The sequence below is a fragment of the Phasianus colchicus genome, chromosome 4, assembly GCF_987193195.1.
Source record: "Phasianus colchicus chromosome 4, bPhaCol1.hap1.1, whole genome shotgun sequence".
Lineage (NCBI taxonomy): Eukaryota > Metazoa > Chordata > Aves > Galliformes > Phasianidae > Phasianus > Phasianus colchicus.
The window spans coordinates 47,781,246-47,801,265 of record NC_143439.1 but is presented as its reverse complement, the minus strand read 5'-3'; the positions used below and the strand labels follow the sequence as shown (position 1 = coordinate 47,801,265).

The following is a 20,020-nucleotide window of genomic DNA, read 5'->3' as shown; positions in this document are numbered from 1 at the left end:
TAATTCAGTGTGAATTAAAGCATTGTGGGAAATGACACAAAACACTCATGAACTATAATAGGTACAGCTACAAGAAATACAATTTTTTACAAGTCTCTTGCTAGACTACCTGGAAAGCTTTTGTTTTTTTTTTTAAGACCAAGTCCCAGTGATGTACAGATTGGCTTGCTAAACCATAAACCCAAGTGCTAGAATAAAGCCTTAAGCGTACACTAAAAAGCAGTAAGACATGTAAGGACACAGTGAGCATTCTCAGCTAATTACAGACACACTGAAGTACTTTTCACTTTGTTATATACAAACCAGAAACCCCTGTCTTTGACAAGGAGAGCAGAAGTACTGGATGTAAGAAGCTAGAGGAGCCTGCAGCAGGCGAGCCCAGCAGCAGCCGCCAGGTGGGATGGCACAGCAGTGTGCAGCTCTCAGCACCTCACCAGAGCTCAGCAGCACTGCAACACTCACCAACAGCAACTGCTCAGCAGCTTGGCATGGGGCAACACCCTTCTGCCACGCTGCTGACGGAAATTTACAAAGCCAGCACTGCTTGGCCTTTAACTCCTGCAAGACCAAAGCAGACAGACTACATGGGAAACAGATCTGGACTGGGGTTGGGTGTCTCAGCATTCAAGCCAGCTGTTTATTTTACCTCATCTTAATTGTGATCTTGAAAATTAGAGACAGTTTCTGTCATTTTCTGCTCCAACAGCAGCTGTATCTTTTTCAACTACAAATAGTGTATCTTGCCACTATTACAGCTCTCTAAAAACTTGAATTCAGCATTGCCCGGGCAAAAGGCATTCACCCATTCTGAAAGCATAATATAAAATAGAACACTGAGAACACCTACTGAGAATTCAGACCAATTTCACTTTCTCTGATTCAGAAAGCCCCTGTTTATATGGACTACTTGATTGCCTAATCGAACACTGTCTTTAATATACATCTCAAGTACATTTTAAATAAAACATTTTTAAAAGGTGGTTTCAGGAAAATGCATTTAATACTCTAAAGTAGTTCTATTTGTTCATCAACTGATGTTGAAGCAAGAAGGAACAGGCTTCAGAAATGACAAATGAACACTTTTTTGAATGTTACAATTATTTATAATTTGATGTGTTATGCCTGTTCAAAATACCATTATGAGAGTTTACATTTTGCAGCAGGTACTAAAAGTTTCAAGGAGTAATTGGTATGTCAGAATCTCCTTTTAATTACAATCCACCTCCCTCCCCATTTTTTTTTTGTTTTGTTTTGTTTCATGATGCAAGGAAATTTTCTGCTGTAGTGCTGAATTCATATACCCATACTGTGCTTTCAGATAAACTGCACAAATAATTGTAATCACATTGATCGCATGAGAAATGTTCCACCCAATATAAACATTGTATACTGCTGAATGAGCTGAAGGAAATTAACTGGAAAACTATTTCCTGAGAAAAAGTGGACTTTCCTATTAAGTGGAGAGGTGACCTTCCTATAAAACAACTGGTAGAGCTGAGGCTCCTTCATCCTCCCTGTGACACAACACCTGGTGTGCCATGTTTTCACCACAGTCCTGCAAGACTATTAAAAAGGTGAATAAACACTGAGGTTATTATATGCACTGCATGTGTCTAAAACCAGAAATAGCTAAACAAAAGAACATACACACACAAAAAAGTGAAATCATCCAGAAATCTTAAGACAAAAAAGTCCATGTCAACAGACAGCACGCTATTTCAAGGTACTTCTACAAATTTAGCTTTTTTTTTTTTTTTTCCCCCTCCATCACCATAGTTGCATATCAAACAAACATGACATGGCCAAATAGTACTCTCTAACCCAGTCACAGGTTTATCAAGGCCTTTGATTTATTTGCATGGCTTTAAAGTTTATTTTCTTTCAAAGAGTTTTTCTGACACTGCTTTGTCATTGACCCTGCTGTCTCACACGAAATACAAAAATCTATCCAAGAGCATGAAGAAAAGGTTTGGGAACTTTCACTGAATAATTTAAGACTTATCTTCCAAGCTTTCTGAAGTTCAGGGAGAGATGGAAGCAATAGGTCTGCATTTATCTTTCACAAGAGAAATGAAAAAAACACTATTGAATTATCCAAAGAGCAGTTTGCATCTGCTGAAAGCAGAAATGTCAACATACAGCAGGCAGCAATGACCAGGATGTAGACGTGTGTGTGCTGTGCAAACAGTTATGCTGGTGGAAACAAGTTCCACCCATTGGCCTTACTCCCAGAGCTCCCCAGTGCCAACCCCAGAAGCCTGCACACCTTGGCATGGCAGTGGAGCTGCTCAGGTACAACAGCGAAGTTTGCACACATGCTTCTCTCATCTTTCCCTTGCCCACAAGTACCTCATGCCTCTCAGTTATCTTTTCTCAGCTACAGAACTATCAAAACTAACAAAGCACAAATCTTGTTTGAGTCCTTTCTCTTTTAAAATATGAAATACTGAGAGAAGAGCCATAAATCAATGAAAAGCAACATCACACAGAATACCCTAACAAAATTCACAACCAGAGAAACCATTCGGTTGCTTTTGGGAATCAGCTCCTGAATGAGCAGCATACCACCTTCCCTGCCCCAGCTGTCCCACTGTGACTGTTTTCCATCCACTTCTGCTTCTCTGCTGGCATGGGCAACTTCAAGTTTTAAGTGCCTAATTTCTAACTTCATTGGCTCCAAACAACATCCAACAGCCTGGCTCCATCTAACACATTAGGGATTTGTGTACCAAATATGTATGTTCTCCACAGCCATGTCATCTGACAAAACCAAAACAAACTAAAATAGCAAGGGGCTTTCTTCTCTTCCTGCAAAATCTTTTCTCCAATCTCAGCCAACAATTTTCCATTGCCCCTTCAGACTTTCATCATCTTTCCCAAATGTCAAACACTAGAACAGTCACTGTTTATCTCAAATGCTACACACAAAAATAAGATCACTTTAGTACTTCCTTTCATTCAGGCAACTTTAGCATTCCCTTCAATCCCTGTATGGGCTCAGGTTGTTTTACTTTTCCACAGCTTCTAGCACCTCCTTTAAATTGCTGTTTGCCTGTATAGTTTTTCCTTCTTATCAATATAAAACCAGGAATGCTGTCTATGTAACAAAATTTAAACCTAGCCACATTACAATACATTTTGTTCAAATAAATTTTAAAATGTAGCAAGTGAGCCGGACAGAACTGTTAAAAAGACTTTCACAAATCACTGTTCTACCAATAATTATCATTTCATATCTTCTCCTAAGGAATTTTATATGACTGTAGGCGCTCAAAATACCAGTATTACAATCTTATTAACAGATCTTGATTAATTCTTGCAATTACCTTCAGTCCATTTGAATTATAGATGCAAGAGTCCTGGCCAAATGCTATGTTTAACAAACAAGTTGTAAAAAGATACTCAGATGGCATTCACTGGTTACCTTCCTGTTTGCTGTCAGCATCACCACTCCACACCTCTCCTCTCTGTGCCTTTCAAAATCACCCTTGAGTATTTTTATGTGTGTTTTTCTGCAAATACTGCTGTAATTTCTTACCCAACTCTCCTGAACTCTTAAATCATTGTAATGTCGATAAGGAAACAGTAAAGTTATGTTTAAATTGTATCCTTGTCTGGTACACACACAAGTATACTTACGCACAATGTATACCTAAATAGGTGTGTATAACGAAATGTTTTCTTTTCCTTGGCCTTTCATCTGATTTCACTTGAAGATAACTTAGTGGTACCACAAAATATGTTTAGTTCATTTTTTTCTATCCTTATTTTCTGCCTCTCATAACATTTTTCATAGTTTCAAAACTGGGGTCCAAGCACTCACACATGCCTTGTACTTTAGTAGGACTACTCTTTATAATGAAAAATGCTTCTGCAAGCAAATGTTGCACACAGAGGCCTTTCAATTTAGTTGATTTTCCGATTAACATTTCAAAATATTATTATCTTTAGCTTTTGACGAAAGGGTCTTCAGATTTCAACACCCAAATTCATTGCGTGCCCAAACTACTGTGTTCCCTTGTCCTGTTCTGCCCAATAAATACTAGTACAGAGACTGTAACTCACTGCATATATGCAGGAAAGAGGGCAGGGGAGCATGGGATGGATACTCTTAATATTATAACTATTGAAAGCTATTTGTAGGAAATGGACATCTAGAACAAATGTTTGTTTGTCAGTGTGCCCATAATACAGCATGATCTTGATCCCATGCCTTTGGCACAGCATGGTCACGATCACTGCCCACTGGTGTGTTGTGAGTGAGGAACAGTCTATAACAGCAGTTAATGAAAACATTCAAGACATGGTCATGCTGTGGAACTATGTTAAATACTTGCAACCACACAAAGTTATAAGGTTAGTAACATCTTAAATTTTTACAATTGCATCCAGCAAATCAGTGATCTTGCAATTTATTTATTTATTTATTTATTAACTTAAAAAAGTAAGCACAAATATGGACTACTGAGGAACTGAGCAATGTCAAGAATGATACAAGCTGCATTACGCCACAGAAGACATAATCTGTATATTAACTTTCATTCCTAAAAATAATATAATTTTAGAAAAAGTTCTGAAAGTTGCAATGCGTTGTGTGTGATTTGGAGACTAATAAATGTCTTGGATTTCCCATTTAATTGCAGGATTATAAGTCACTTGTGTATATTTTAAAAAAGAAAACAAAACAAAACAAAACAAAACAAAAAAAACAAGGAAAAAAAACATCTTGAAGGGGCACTGATATTCAGGTCAAAGTTCACGCAAAGTAAAGATCACAATTGAACATAGTTTCCAATTAAAAAAGTATGTGTCCATTTAATTTCAAGAGTATGCCATCTGTATCAGTCTTGTTCTGCTCTTGTGAGGCTCCACCTTAAGAACTGAATGCAGGTCTGGGGCTGCCAACACAACAAAGACATGCTATTGGAAATAGTCCAGAAGAGACCATGAAGATGACCAGAGGGCTGAAGCATCTCTCCTACAGAGTCTGGACCTATGCTTCTTCAGCTTGGAGAAGAGATGGCTGCAGGGAGACCCCACTAAGGCCTTCTAGTACTTGAAGGGTGCTTATCAGCAGGAGAAGTAGTGACTTTTTACATGATATAATAATAATAGAACAATGGGTATGTCTTTAAACTAAAAGGAGGGAGTTAGATTACACACTAGGAGAAAACCCTTTACTCAGAAGGTGGTGAGGTGCTGGTACAGCTGCCCAGCAACTACCCCATTCTTGGAGGTGCTCAAGGCAAGGTTGGATGGAGCCCTGGGCAGCCTGAGCTGGTGTAGGGCAGTCCTGTCCACAGCATGGGGTTGGAACTGGATGGGCTTTAAGATCCCTCCCAATCCAAACCATTCTATGATTCTGTGGTTACAAACAGAATTTTGCATTTTAACCTAATCTGCAATATATACTGGATACTGTGTTTCTTACATGTTAGTGTCAGTGCTAACTTACTTGGCAAACACACCAAATGCATCTTTCTTTAAAATTATATTTTGAAAAAAAATATTATTTCAAAGGAACATCAACAGGAAACATACTTTGTAGTAGTAATGTAGGAACATTTTTTGTAGTCACTATTTCCTTTTGTAATTTTTCAGAACTTTGAAATACTAAGAGGCCTTACTTCCAGTAACCACTTACAACAGTTTTGAAGGAAGTCAATAAAACATTATCTAGGCAGCAATCCTCTTTGCAGAGGCCTGTTTATTATCGAAGTAATCCCTGCAAAAACTGAACAATATCTGGGGATGTTTTTTTCAGTTACCACAGATATGATATATCAGTTTGTTTTAGAGAAAAAAAAACAAAACAAAACAAAACCAGAATCATTTCAAGGGATATTACAAACAACAACAACAACAAACAAAAAGGACTCACCAAAGGTTCAGCCATTACAACTTCAATTTTCTTTTCAGCCTGAACAGCAAATTCAGCGAAGAGGCTTTTGATGACATACTCGCCAGGTTTTACATCTGGATCAATAGTAATGTTAGACATGATGATGCCTCTCTTTTCCCAAGTGGAAGCAACACTTGGAGAAACTCTGCGTTTATTTACTCTGCTGGGTGGCGTGGAGGCTATTAAAAAAAAAAGAAAAGAAAAAAAAAAAAGAGTGAGCTATAAAACAGAACTTCTAAATAATGACACTTCTCGATACTTTCTCATCCACCACATAAATGTATCTACACAGAACATTCTGTATCCCAGAAGAAACATCCAGAAGTCTTTTTCAACTGTAATTTTGCACTTGATAGGAAATTCCACTCTAAGATTAGATAAGGGAGTATAGCATAAACTCTATTACTGATAAAATGCAAAATTGCCTCAAGGTGTGTGAACAGCCTCATTCTGAACATAACTGGTTGATGACCATGATAAAATATACAGACTTTAGTACACAACGTCTTCAGTTCAAGTATGGCTAAAAATCAAAAGTTCAACTTGTAGGACCACCTGCCTGTATTGTGAGATGCATCTTCTAGAGGTGATGTTTATAAACCATCCAAGTTCAAGGTTCTACTTGGTCTACAAGAAATGCCTCTTTGCAACTTCTGTCTGCAACTTGATTTTTTCAAAAAAGAATTCAAGTTCTTTCTAGAGATGTCACACTCGCTATTTTTCACCACTCTTGTTGTGGCTGAACCCAGCCAGTGGCTAAGCACTGCAAAGCAGTTTGCTCACACCCACCCCCACCAAAATGAGACAGCAGAGAGAAATGGAAAAAAGGTAAAACTTATGGATTGAGATAAAGACAGGAAAGGAATGCAAACTGTAATAATAATAATAACAACAGCAGTAATAGAATATACAGAACAAGTGATGCACAATGCAATTGCTCACCAGCTCCCCGCTGTCCGATGCTCAGCCAGGCACTGAGCAGCAGCAGCTTCCTCCCCCCAGCCAGTTTTTTCTCAGCATGACGCCAGTTGGTACAGGACATGCCTTTGGCCAGCCTGGGTCAGCTGTCCCACTGCTGTTCCCTCCCAGCCCTTTGTGCCCCCCCCCAGCTCCTTGCTGGCAGAGCAGCACAAGAAGCTGAAACAACCTTAGCTCTGTGTAAGCACTGCTCAGCAACAACTAAAACATTGGTGTGCTATCAACATTATTCTCATCCTAAATCCTAAACAGAGCATTGTACTAGGAAAATAATTAACTCTATTTCAGCTGAAACCAGGACATCCCTCTAACAAAAAATCTTGAAGACTTGTCCCCTGCCAGCCATATTAAATAACTGATCAATATATTATTCTCTCTAACAGAGCATTCACTCATCTACTGAAATTGTCATAGGCTAAGACTGCATAATATTTACCCACTTTAAATTTCACTTTTCCTCTCTAAGCACTTAAAAGCATTTCTTTGCTGTTACTACAGCTACTGTCTGACATGACTTGCAGTATCAAAAATCAGGTATTACAACTCACTGTTCAAAGTGCTTAATACATCCACGACAATTAGGGGAAACAATAATAATTCTCATATTGCACACACAAAATCAAAATACTTATTGGCTTATTAAGTTTTTTTTAAATATTAGAAATAGATACTGAGACTTCTTATGATACTGAGAATTTCCTGTGTGACCTACTGAAGGGAGGGAACCTGCTTTAGCAAAGGGTCTTGACAAGATGAGCTCCAGAGGTCCCCCTCAACATCTATGGTTCTGTGTTCCCTATTCATACTAGAATTTTCTTTTCCTATGATAGTTGTATCAGTCTGTTTTACTTTATTACTTATTGTGATTTGCTCAGGTAAGGCTCTGTAGGCTTTCTGTGATTAAAAAGGTGTTGAGATGCACTTTACCAATTTTTCTTAATTTTCAAAATTTTCATTTATTTTCAAGTTGTGCAAATGGAATTCCTATATGCTAAACGTTATCCACAACTTTCACTCAACAATTTTTCATTCTTCATCTCATCTGTGAAAATACTGGTTATCACGGAAACCAAGTCTTAAGAGTGCTTCACTTACAGCCTTCCCAAGTTTGCGTATAAGCCACTCAGAATTTCTTCTGTAACTTCAGAAAGTTATGTTAGACAAAATGCAGATTTCCTCAACTTCCACAGAAAGTATCCATGTATCAAATGCATTACTAAAGCTGACAATTCAGCATGAAGGGAAATGCAAGAATGGTCCCAATTACCTCAAAGAAAGTTCCTTTGCTTAAGCTTGTTAGTATGTATGATCTGTGTTTTTCCTCCAAGTATTTCTAGCACAGATTTGCTGCTCAAACCATTTTTGTTAAGAAAAGATAAGCCGTGCAGTTTGAGCAATACGTATGTTTTGCCATATATAAATGCCATATGTCCTCTTACAGACAGGAAAGAAATGCCAAAATCACACAGCCTTGTTGCCAGTAATCAGGGGGCACAGCAGGTGATGTGCCAGAACACTCAGCATACAAGCACACCTGCCACATGACATAATGTGCTTCAGAACATCCTGTAAGATTTCAATCTAACTTTTTGGTCTTGCTGACAAAAGACACTGAAATTTATGTGCCACACAATGCAGGCAACAAGAGCTAGGAAGTGCTGCCAGGCTCCAGATCCCCAGGGTGGAAAGTCACTACAGCAAAGTACACCAAGATTTTTGGGAAGAGACCAGAGACCAAAGTGCCTGCAACAAAGAAAGACAACAATCCAAAATACCTAACTTGAAAGGAAAACTCTTTTCTTACTCCACTTACCCATTAGCACAGGATTTAAAAACCTCTCAACAAAAAAGCCCATTTTATTTCTCTACAAGCACTCTGTGCTTCCTCCAACATGCAAGTTCATGCCTTTCTTAGACCCCAACGCTTCCAAAGGCAGCAAAGGAAATGAAAGATATGTTATGGGTCAAGAATAAAAGTACAAAGACATGAGAAAAGAAGACAAGAAGGAATGTATCCTTTCTAGCCTCAGCAGGTAACAAGCAGAAACACCAAGTTTCTGAGCTTTGCAAAACAGAAAAACATTGCAATACACAGAGATTTGGAACAACTCTCATTTTCATCAAACATAAACAACAAAATTTCTTTTAGAAAGTGCCTAAATTGGAAAGACTTGCAGACTTGTAAAGACTTGTAAAGACAAGTAAAAGTTTCAGGTACTAAGGTGCCTAAAAGCTGAAGTATCCAACAGATATTACATATTTCTAGATAAGCAGTTCTTTCTATCCTAAATATGAGTGTTTATAGAAAGCCAAGGCTTTGTTCTATTCAACAGTAACTTAATTGACTTCATTGTTTTAAATCACATATGGAAACTAAAAGAAATGGGAGAATTGTAAACCACCCCTTGAGCATTGCTAGCTGCACCTGCTCAGAAAGAAGTTACTGAAGCAGTTGCTTTGGCTCCTTCCAGCCTTGCCTACTGAAGCGTGCCACGATGCCCAAACAACCAGGCAGAGCTTGGCAGCGATCACCACCACTGCTGTCCAGCCCACGTTCCTCAACAAGAGCTGGAACTTTGTGCCTCTGCATGGAAACTGAGCGAGAGTAATATACTTCTTAACCCATAACACTCTTTGTTTTGTGTAGGCAAGTCTTAAAAGTGTATTTACAAAATACACTTCCTTATCCAGCTTTTAAAAGATGACCCTAAAAATCCCTGCCACTAAAGAATCTGGAAAAGGCTGAGATCGGATCATCCTCACAGTACTTTATTTACTTTGCACCAAATAAAAGTCGACTAATTCTCAATAAGAGGCCACAGAATCTCCTCCAGGTCCATCTGGCTCAAACCATGTCCAAGCAGGGACACCCAGAGCAAGGTGCCCAGGCCCATGCACACGGGGATATCTCCAAGGAGAAGCTTTTGGGCAGTTTGTGCCCATTGCCTCTTGCTCTGGCACTAAATACCACTAAAAAGAGCCTTGGCTCTACCCCTCTTTGCACTCTCCCTTTAAGTATCTATGGACATCGATGAGATCCCCCTGAACTCCTCTTCCCCATGCTGAGCAGGTCTAGCTTTCAGCCTCACTCCACAGGAGCAGCTGTTGCAAGCCCTGCATCATCTTGGAAGCCCTCCACTGGACTCTTCCTAGCATGTCCAAGTCTCTAATGTCTTATCTCACTGACTTTAACATACATTAATTTTCAAAGATACAAAACAGCATCTCACACTCAGGATGAGGTCCCAAGACTATTTATGGTTGATCTAAAACCAGATGTAAGACGAGCAAAGCCACAAATATCTGCAATACTGCTAACATGCACAAATCTTTCAGTTGGTAATGAATCTCCACTCCCCACGAAAAGAAAAGAAAAGAAAAGAAAAGAAAAGAAAAGAAAAGAAAAGAAAAGAAAAGAAAAGAAAAGAAAAGAAAAGAAAAGAAAAGAAAAGAAAAGAAAAGAAAAGAAAAGAAAAGAAAAGAAAAGAAAAGAAAAGAAAAGAAAAGAAAAGAAAAGAAAAGAAAAGAAAAGAAAAGAAAAGAAAAGAAAAGAAAAGAAAAGAAAAGAAAAGAAAAGAAAAGAAAAGAAAAGAAAAAGAAAAGAAAAAGAAAAGAAAAAGAAAAGAAAAAGAAAAGAAAAAGAAAAAGTCAAAAATGCAATTACAAACAGTGTCATGAGAAAGTTAGAAATACAGTAGACTCCTTGAAGGACCAGCATACTCAAATAGCTGGATAAAAGACTAGGATTTACTTTAATCTGTGAACTTGCTGAAGACTTTTAATAACTCTTGCTCTGTATTTGACAATGGTTGTGGTTTTAACTGCTATGTAAAACCAGTAAGTAAGCTTAACATAAACAGGAAAAAAAAAATACAAAGGAGGGAAAACAGGGAGGGGGTTGATGTGCGTTTAATAAAAGGATATATATACAGTAGTTCTGTAAAGGAAAGCCAAAATCTATTATCAGATTTCTTAACTACATGATTATCTGGTATAATTATGTTCAGTGGGATTCATGAACTCACAATTGATAACATTCTAAAAAGGATCTGTGTGGATTTTAAACAGCATATTTAATGGAGAAATCTCATTACAGGGTAGGATTAAATACTTCCTTTCTTCTCCCTGCCACCAAAGCATTCACTGCTGCCTGAGAAAAGGTAAGTTTCGAACATTGTTCTGAAGCTTAAAACTATGGAACAGTCTGCAGCACTTCAGACAAAATCTGGAACCAAAAACCATACCATACCACTAGCAACAGTCCGATAACAAAAAACTACTTTCATAAACTGCTTGAAACACTGGGTGCTATTCACTTGAAACAATATCCTGTTTGTTTGTTCCAATGTGAGCTAGTGCTACGTGGGAAATTTGGAAACAAGTGCCCCTGAAGAGCTGTAGGAAATATCTGTTAAACAGTATTGTTTGGTTGCTAGGGACACGCCAAATTGTTTGGATAGTTTCAAGGAACACTGAAACAATACAAAGGATAATTAGACAGACAACGCACTCCTAGGTCAAAAGGCAACACATACGGATGGATGTTAAATTAGTAACAAAACTTCTTCATGGTAAACACAAGCATCCAGACCTATGAAAGTTTACTTAATACTGAAGTTGATATTAAAGAATGGTATTTTTATCATCCTGCTTCTCTTTGTATAGTCCAAACACATCAAGTGGCTGAGGATATAAATGGGGTCCCATATACACCAGTGAGGTTATTCAGGACTCGCACATACCAAGCAGGTACCCAAGGTAACTAATGCACATCAACCTGTGGCAGTGTGGGAGCACAACTGATTTCACAGCTAATATACAATGGCTTTTAGGTTTTGTATACTTTTTTGGTACCGCTTTCCACTTAATTAAGTGATGATCCTTCTTATTTGCTTTAAATAGTACTAGGAGACTCACATTATCTACCTGAAATTTGCTCTACTGGAGTTGTTATTGCTGCTGAGAAAGCTGGAATATTTGGTTGGACTGAAGCAGAACTTCTACCAAGCATCTGTCCTCTTTTACAATGGCTGTAAATAAATTTGGCAATTTATTTTAAATACAGAATGCAATTATAAAATAAGAATACTCAACACACTTTTGAGAAGGCCTCCATCATTCTCATCAAACGGATTATGTACTTAGTTGCTACGTTTAGCTCATTGCTAAGGTAGTAAACCATTTTATACAGCTTACATTTCATGATTCATCATTTTATTATTATTTTCACAGCACAGACAGTATCACACCTACTTCAGGCTTCCTGTGATACTTGCTGCAGAAGAGGGTTTGAAAGTCCAACTGACAATATGAAAATTTCAAAAGATTGAAAATATTATCTGTGCTTTTTCTTCATAGTATTTTAATTAAACTCCTTGTCTCCTGTTCTGATAAACATCTAGACTATCTCACTCTACCTCACAGAAGTGAAATTAATCTACATGGAAAGATATCTGTAACAAATATTAAGAGTGCTTCATAGCAACAACTCTTCATTTACTTAACTAGAGAAACTACTTATTTCCTAATAAGGACACTGATGCTCGGTAGAGACAATCTAATCTGCCCAATAGTCACCCCAACACTTCATGAGCAGAGCCAAAAAATTAAGTCTCCCACGTCAAAACCAGCAGTCTGCTCTCTACAGCAACATATTAAAAAACCTTCTCATTTTTTTTCAATTCTCCAATTCTTTTATACCATCAAGTTTCCATTTCCTAAGTGTCCTTACTCATAGCAGCAGAAAAAATCTTCCATGAACATGCTTCATTATTTGAATAAAAGAAATGGCCAAACATTTTTCTGAAGACGACTAAGTTTAGCACATAGTTCTCTAATAAAAGATGCACTTTTCAAACTTCAGCCTCTGGTCTACAGATCAAGTATAAAGAAAGAGCCATTCTAAAACCAATCAAAAATTGCTGACAAAAGAAATAGAGTACATCCTCAATAGAGGTGCTATTTCAGAACTCAGTAAATAAAAGGCAAAAAAAAATGAGTTATGGGGGGACACTAAAAAATAACATTAATTAAAAAGTCTGGAGTATACATTAAATGATCTATGTCTATCAGTGATATATTCACTTAGGTCACATAGATTTGCTTTCAGAGTGGCAAGGGGAGCACACAGCGGGTATCCAGCTGGTTTATTTGGGTTACACAAGCATGTGACGCTGCTCCTTGGTTTTGTCCAAACATGTACCACTAGTGCTACTGCATGGAGCCTGTTCCTAAGCTGGATATCTTGGCCCATTAGCTCCAGCTGCACTGAGCCCGGCTGACCTCATGCACAGCCAGCACATCTGCACACATGGCGCTGGGCGGCTCCTCGATTCAGCAGCATCACACAGCCTGGAGCTGGCTCCAGTCGGGCACTGCAGCAGAAAGCCTCTGCATCTGTCAAGGATGAGAAATACTGTGCAGTGCAGCGTAGCGGCATCGGCTGCCTTCCAGGTAGAAGGAAAGTGGCACTGAGATAGCTGTAGTGACCCACCGGGCATCATGCTGCATTTATCCAGTTGTTTCCACTTATTTCATCGACACTCATTTACCTGCAAAACGTTACTTGTGATAGCAGATTACAGCAAAAGGAAAGAGAAGAAATTCCAGACTCGCAAAATATACATATATACTAATTTTAATCACTTCCAATTCTCGAGGGAACTTGGTTAGTTCTACCATACAGCTAGTGTAATGCCTGTAAAGCCAAGTCAGATCTTTCAGCGACGGGAAGTTATACATATATTGATAACTTCCCCTCCACTTCCAAATCAGGACTTGCACTTTTACCTCGGCAGTAAAAAATATTTCCCTACTGACAATTTATCTAAGGAGCTTCAGATATCCCAGCCAGAGTGAGGAAAAAAGAAACATAAGATAGTTTACATCAATCAATGGAAGATGCATTTATTTCTAGCAGTTGCTAACTAAGCATGTGACTAAAACAAAAAGGATGTCCTGGGAGGGAGTAGGGAAAGTTTTTTGAGTGTATTGTGGAAACTGGTACTATGACAGCTGTGTCTTCAAGTGGACTCAAAGAACACAAAACAAAAACCTCACAGCAATCTTCTCAAGTTTCACCACGTAAGCCATTTTTCTACAGAAAATTGACTCAGCTGAAAGAACAGCTGTCAATGTTGTAGCTACAGGTACTCACACAAACCTTGCTTCCTGCCTGCAGCCTCTGAAAACACCTGCAAGCAATTTTATCTTAACTTTCCCCAAAACACAAGACTTCTCCGCTAGTAAACTGAAACAGAAATATTACTCCAAACCAACACAGACACAGCAGAAATTCTAAGTTATAAAGCCTTTGTAAGGCAATATCCAGCTTTCTGCTATCTGCAACAGATTGCAACCCTGTAGCAGATACAAGTTGCTACTGATGATCCTCATGTTTGAAGTTCTTGACAATTAGGCAGCTTTGCTGTTCCAAAGTAGTCTCTTTCTCCTCTATTGTTAAAACTTGACAATTTAATTTAGAAAATGTAATTTTTAGATTTTTACTTGGCATAATGTTGTCTAGAAACCTAAGGAAACAGTAACCAAAAAAGGAGGAGAACAGAAATCAAAGTAATACTTCAAATTCCAAGGTGCTGCTTTTCTTTATAAAAATAAGTTTAAGTTGAGAAAAATTCTCCTACCCTGTCCACATCTGTGACCATGGTCTGAGATGCATTAAGCAGCCTCCTCTGGGTCAAACACACACATCACAGAAGCTCTCTCTCCCTTCTAAACTCATTCTCACCAACATCTTCTGGAGAGTTGTTGCTATATTCTCTGTTCCATAGCAGCTTTCTGCCCTTTTTGTACTGATTTACAGACTGCCTTTAGGGAAGCATGCTGAGGAAAACAAGAAATTCTTCTTGCCTACTTGCTTTAAAGGCTGAGCAAATTCTAAGCAGCAAATATTCTGTTTCCTGTACTGGACTTCATTTCTTGCGGTCTCTTACCCAAATTATTTTGAGAAGTCTCAAAGCAGAATGGTTACTTCTTTCCCAAAACTCCAGAGCATGGGAAGACAAAATAAATTACAAAGATCAAATTGGAAAAATTATTTTTAAATACTTCTTTTCTTTAAATTTAGATACATGAGAAGAGAGAAACTGGAGCAGTATCTTCCCCAACTAAATGCTGCTTTACCACTTCTTTACAAGCACTGTGCTAGTCATTCCCCTTACCTTTGCACAGAGGTGAGAAGCAGCAACCCAGCTAAACCTTCTTCCTAAACCCCTGTCATTTGTGGAACACAGCACAATTACAAAAGACAAGTTTCAGTGTTTAGCCCCAGGGAAAGCTTTCCCTCAGGTAAAAAAAACAGCACCACAATTCTTTAAAGTTAGTAGCAAAGTAATACATGTTATCCTCATACATAAATATGGGATTGTGATTCAACAGAAAGAAGAATCACGTGTATCACCTACAAGCATCCGAATCAGATGTGCAGGTATTTTCTACCTATGGAAGGTAGAAAACAGAAATAATTTTCTTAAGAAATATCCTGGCTGAAGAAGAGGTCAGCTCTGCCATGAGGACAGTGCCTGGACCCCTAGGGCAGCCAGTCAGGAGTGGAACAGCAGCTGTTGCCAGGCTTTCAAAGTCCTCCCACCTAGAACATCAGACTGGAGAGCTGCAAAGGCTGCTACAAGCTGCAGTCTCAAAGACCCCTGCTGCAACTCAGCTGACCTGCCACACTACACAATTCTAATCAGCAGGAGATGGCAGGGGAGAATGTGAGGTCTATGATACAAGTAGGAAGAAACTGAAAATCTAACAGACAAAACCAGAAAAACATCACTAGAATGTCTGTCAAACCAATGTTACCATATTTACATTTTTTAAAATCACAAGAGCTAGAACCTAGACAGGAAATACTTGTGGAGATTGCTACAAGCACACACACAAAGAATTACAAGTTACTATGCCAATCATTTTACAGAGCCTTCTATGGCAGGGCATGTATGCAAGCCAGTTTGGACAGGAAAAAAAAGAAGATATTTGTGGGTAAGTTGGATAGCAGAGGGTGCCAAAAGACCAAACCATATACACACAATTTGAAAACAACATGACAAAGCACAAAGATTTGTCCAGAGGAAGAGGAAATTGATTTAAACTAAGTTGTCTCAAGTCTTGCCCAGTCATTCTTGATTACAGCATGACATCAGGAAATTCTGACCATTAAAGTGTCAGAGTACTAAAATTGCAGTTTATATAATTTCTTTTCTAGAAGAACTGCCAGAACAGAAACCCTCCTCAGATAAACCACTTCCATTAAAGAAAAAGTATTTTGACTTTCAGAGAAACCTTCACTCAGAAAGGCATCAAAATTGAAATAATCATCACATACTTCAAAACTGCCAATATATTTAACAAGCTTTGTTTCACTCTCAAAAAGCTGCTTTCATGTAAGATCAGCTTAAAAAATATATAAAGCATAACATAGTTTGTCTTGTCTCTTTCATCTGCCCCCAGTCTAGAACAAGACCATCACCTACGGAGATAGACAGTGGCAGGAATGCAAGTTGCACTGGCAATGCACTAGCACTGTGTCAAGAACATATCCTAATATCTCAGTTTCCTTCAAAATATTAAACTGCAACAACTGGGCATGTATAAGCGACCAAGTTCTACTTAGTTACAAATTGTGTATTCTCTCAAAACAGTAACAAGGTAAGAATAAAGGAAAAAAAAAAAAAAAAAAAAACAACTACCTTTTTTTTTAATACTTGTTCCTGTATCTTAATACTGGGCTTCCACAGTGTAAGTCACCTACAATGCAAAGAAGTGATTCTATTCCCACGTGATTAAACTGCAGAAGCACTTAAGGCATTTAAAAGAGCTGTATCTCATGTTTATGTCTTATTTAAAATCATTACTGCAACAGAAGTCAATGTTACAATTTTCCTTTAAATAAAGAAAGCAGGGACAGAATGGTGTAACTTTGGCTTGTTACCTTGATTCTTCTAATCCACCTGCCCTCAGGAAAACTTAAACTGAGTTCCCAAGAGGTCTGAGCTAGCAGGATTCTCTAACTTTCAAAGGGAACTATTAGCATGGGTTCATTGCCATACCAGTGTGGTTTTAGGGGTTTTAGACAGCACTACGAATACACTTAACAGCAGAGGCCATAGCCTGTGAAAGCCCTGCAGACATGTCCTTATTCCGTTCATTCTAACTCTTGGAGTCAAGAAGACAATTGGAAGGAGGTCAGCTCAGTTAGCAAGCTATCTGGTATTGATTCACACCATCAAATTCTTCTCTACAAACACAAGCTAAAAGAACTTTCTCAATGATGTAGAAGGTGAATATATAATCCCATAATTCATTGTTAGGGTTGCAGCATTTAACCAAACTTCACCAATAAGAACCCAAAAATTAAGTACCCACTTGAATCTACTGTGCATGCATAATACTATAGCTTCTATCAGTGTTCTCCAGCATTTTGCCACTTGCAGACTCTTTCCTCTTTCAAATAAAGTTTCCAGATGCAGATTCCTACAGAGCAAATGTAAGCTTCCCAGCTTTGGTTTGGTTTCTTCTAGTTCTGTTTGAGCATCGCAGAAGGATGGTCAGCTTCTAACATCTCAAGTGAGAGGGAAGCTTGCAGGTGAACTTACACACACTGCCTTTCTCACCCACACCTTTTCTACTCAGTACAGTATGTTCAGCCTGCAGGGGTGCAGAGAATGAAACACTTGCTGCTAACAGAGAAATCTGGTTCTTACTTTGCAGGTTTTCATACTGAAGGCTGTGTCAGGCTGGAAACATATTGATGCTGTGATCACTGGAGAAGCTCTCTCTAAATTCTGAGCTAAATCAGATCTGACAATGGTCCAAAAAAAAAAAAAAAAAAGAAAACCCAAAAATATGCCATCAGTGCTTGGATAAATGATGTTAAATGAAAAAGCACACAGGAGGCAAAAGCAGCAGTGGGAAGATAAACCAGTCAGGACAGAACAGGAGAAAAAGAAGAAAAGAGAATTCCAGATTTCCATATACTCTGTTCTGTAAGTTAAGAAAACACATTTCCATACCAATGACAAGACTGAATTTATCCTAAATATCTACTTTATTTTTATTGTATGCTCACTACATGAGGAGGAGGGAAAGCACAAACTAAACTCTACATGTAAAGCTTTAAGTAGTAGTACCTGAAAAAGAAAGCAGTGGATGAAAAACTGCTGGAATACAAACACACTGATATATGGCTGCACAGCCAGCTTATTTCTAACAATCATCCCTACATACATATCCTTGATGAAGTTTTGTTTCCTTTTGACATATTAGTACATATATTACAAACAAACAAACAAACAAACAAACAAATAAATAAGCCACAAGCAACAAAGTCAATGTAACCATAAGCTTGCCTGCAATAAAAGGTTCACTTTTCTCTGGAAAAACCAGAATTCCCCATCCTCCTTCTGCAGCATTAAGGATATTAAATAAACAAACAAACAAACCACACTCTATGAACCCAATCTACAAGCGGATACTAAAAAAACCCTATTGATCCATTGTACTGAGACAAAACAGTGACAAAATGCTTGACAAACTGTGTTTGGTCTGATTTCAGGGCAGTGGCAGAAGCCAGCAGCTCTTGCAAGGAGTTTCCTGGCCCTGCACAACCCAAGGTAGTTGGTTTTACATCCCTCTTCCTCCTCCTCGTTCCCTGCTTGTGAGAAAAGAGCAATTCCAGCTTCTTGTAGAAAGAGGAAAAGACTTTTCCTCATTATCCTCAACTAATCTCATTAATGTCAATCTGATACCTTTCCTGAATTAATGCTAGAAGTAATGAATATTAGCAGCTTTGTTGTAAAAAGTGATTTGGGAAAAAAACTCTGGAGCATCAGTTGTAAAGTAGCCAATAACTTCATATCAGGCATTATACATTTTCTTTTTAATCTGTAAAGAAACTAAGTGATCTTTTCAACTGCTCCATGTAAGTATTTTAGTATATAAGATGAAAACTATTTCTAAAAGCTTGAAGACACATTACTTTAGCTTTGACTGGTTTCATTGAAAGAGCATCTTCCCATTTTTTTTATCGTAACTGCCTAGTGAAGCAACCAGAAACATTTTAATAGTATTTCTGATATTGAGGTACAATTTGAAAATTGAAGTGCAAGACACAGACTCTGGGTTTAAAAAAAAAAAACAAAAAACAAAAAACAAGTCAACAGATTTGAGCAGCATGCTCCAGCATACACAAATCAGGGTTAGGGCAAGACTTATGCATCAAGTATCAGTTTCAGGAAAGAACAATCCATCTCCATTTTGCTTCTTTCAGTTTCACCTGCCAGTCCTCCAGGTGAACACACAAGCTGAAAAGAGAAGTAAGCCACTGAAGGCTAACTCAATCTGCTAAATTTAAGGAGAAAAAAACCAACACAACATTGTATTTTCCTAAGTTCACTGAGAAGGAAAAAAACAAAAAAAAAACGACATTTTGCACAGCTAGGTAACCAGCTAACTTTAACTATCCAAAGAGAAAAAAAAAAAAAAAAAAGAAGAGAAGAGAAGAGAAGGAGAAACAACATAACTCCCTAAATAAAGTTCAGCAGGGCAGAAAACTTCAGCTTTTCTGAAAATTCAGCACTTATTTGTTTCAGTTTCCAACACAAGGAGAGTTAGCACATCCGTAACGTGGCTATTTTTAAACTACAGCTTACATTTCCTTGCGATGACACGTGCAGATCTCACAAGATTTTTGTAAAGTCAATGTTTTCAAATTAGCTGTAGTCTTTTGTGTGTTTCTGTTTCCCAAATGTACTCCCTTTCAGTCACTCCTTTTCATTCAGGACAACATCAAAGTCAACTTCAGAGCTGGTGAGGCTCTAGAATATTTATTTTCAGGCTTGTTTTTGTGTGAAAAAAATTTGTTGAATGTGAAAATTAGGAAATAACTAGATGATTGAGCACTGCACTCTGGGATGCTAATACAAACTTACTTTGTTTCTATGATTAGCAACTGTGTTTTGACATTCCTCTGCACTTCTGAAGTCTTGGTGTAACAGCATGATGCAGCACTGAGTTCTAACAAAGCCCTACTTAAAGATCTTCCTACATCAGTAAGCACGGGACACTTATACTTCTTACTGGATCTTCTGAAAAAATTTCTCTACGCTTACTACAAATAAA

The 20,020-nt window shown here is 38.0% G+C and overlaps 1 protein-coding gene across 11 annotated transcripts in view; it reads right to left on the bottom strand.

Annotated features, from left to right (window-relative positions):
- FRYL (FRY like transcription coactivator) overlaps window positions 1–20,020 on the bottom strand; it is a 158,008-nt gene that overhangs the window by 84,972 nt on the left and 53,016 nt on the right. For all 11 annotated transcript variants that reach the window (XM_090139463.1, XM_090139464.1, XM_090139461.1 and 8 more), the window contains one exon: window positions 5,882–6,081. In XM_090139463.1, the coding sequence (XP_089995589.1) occupies window positions 5,882–6,081 (200 nt within the window). The remainder of the gene's footprint in view (window positions 1–5,881; window positions 6,082–20,020) is intronic.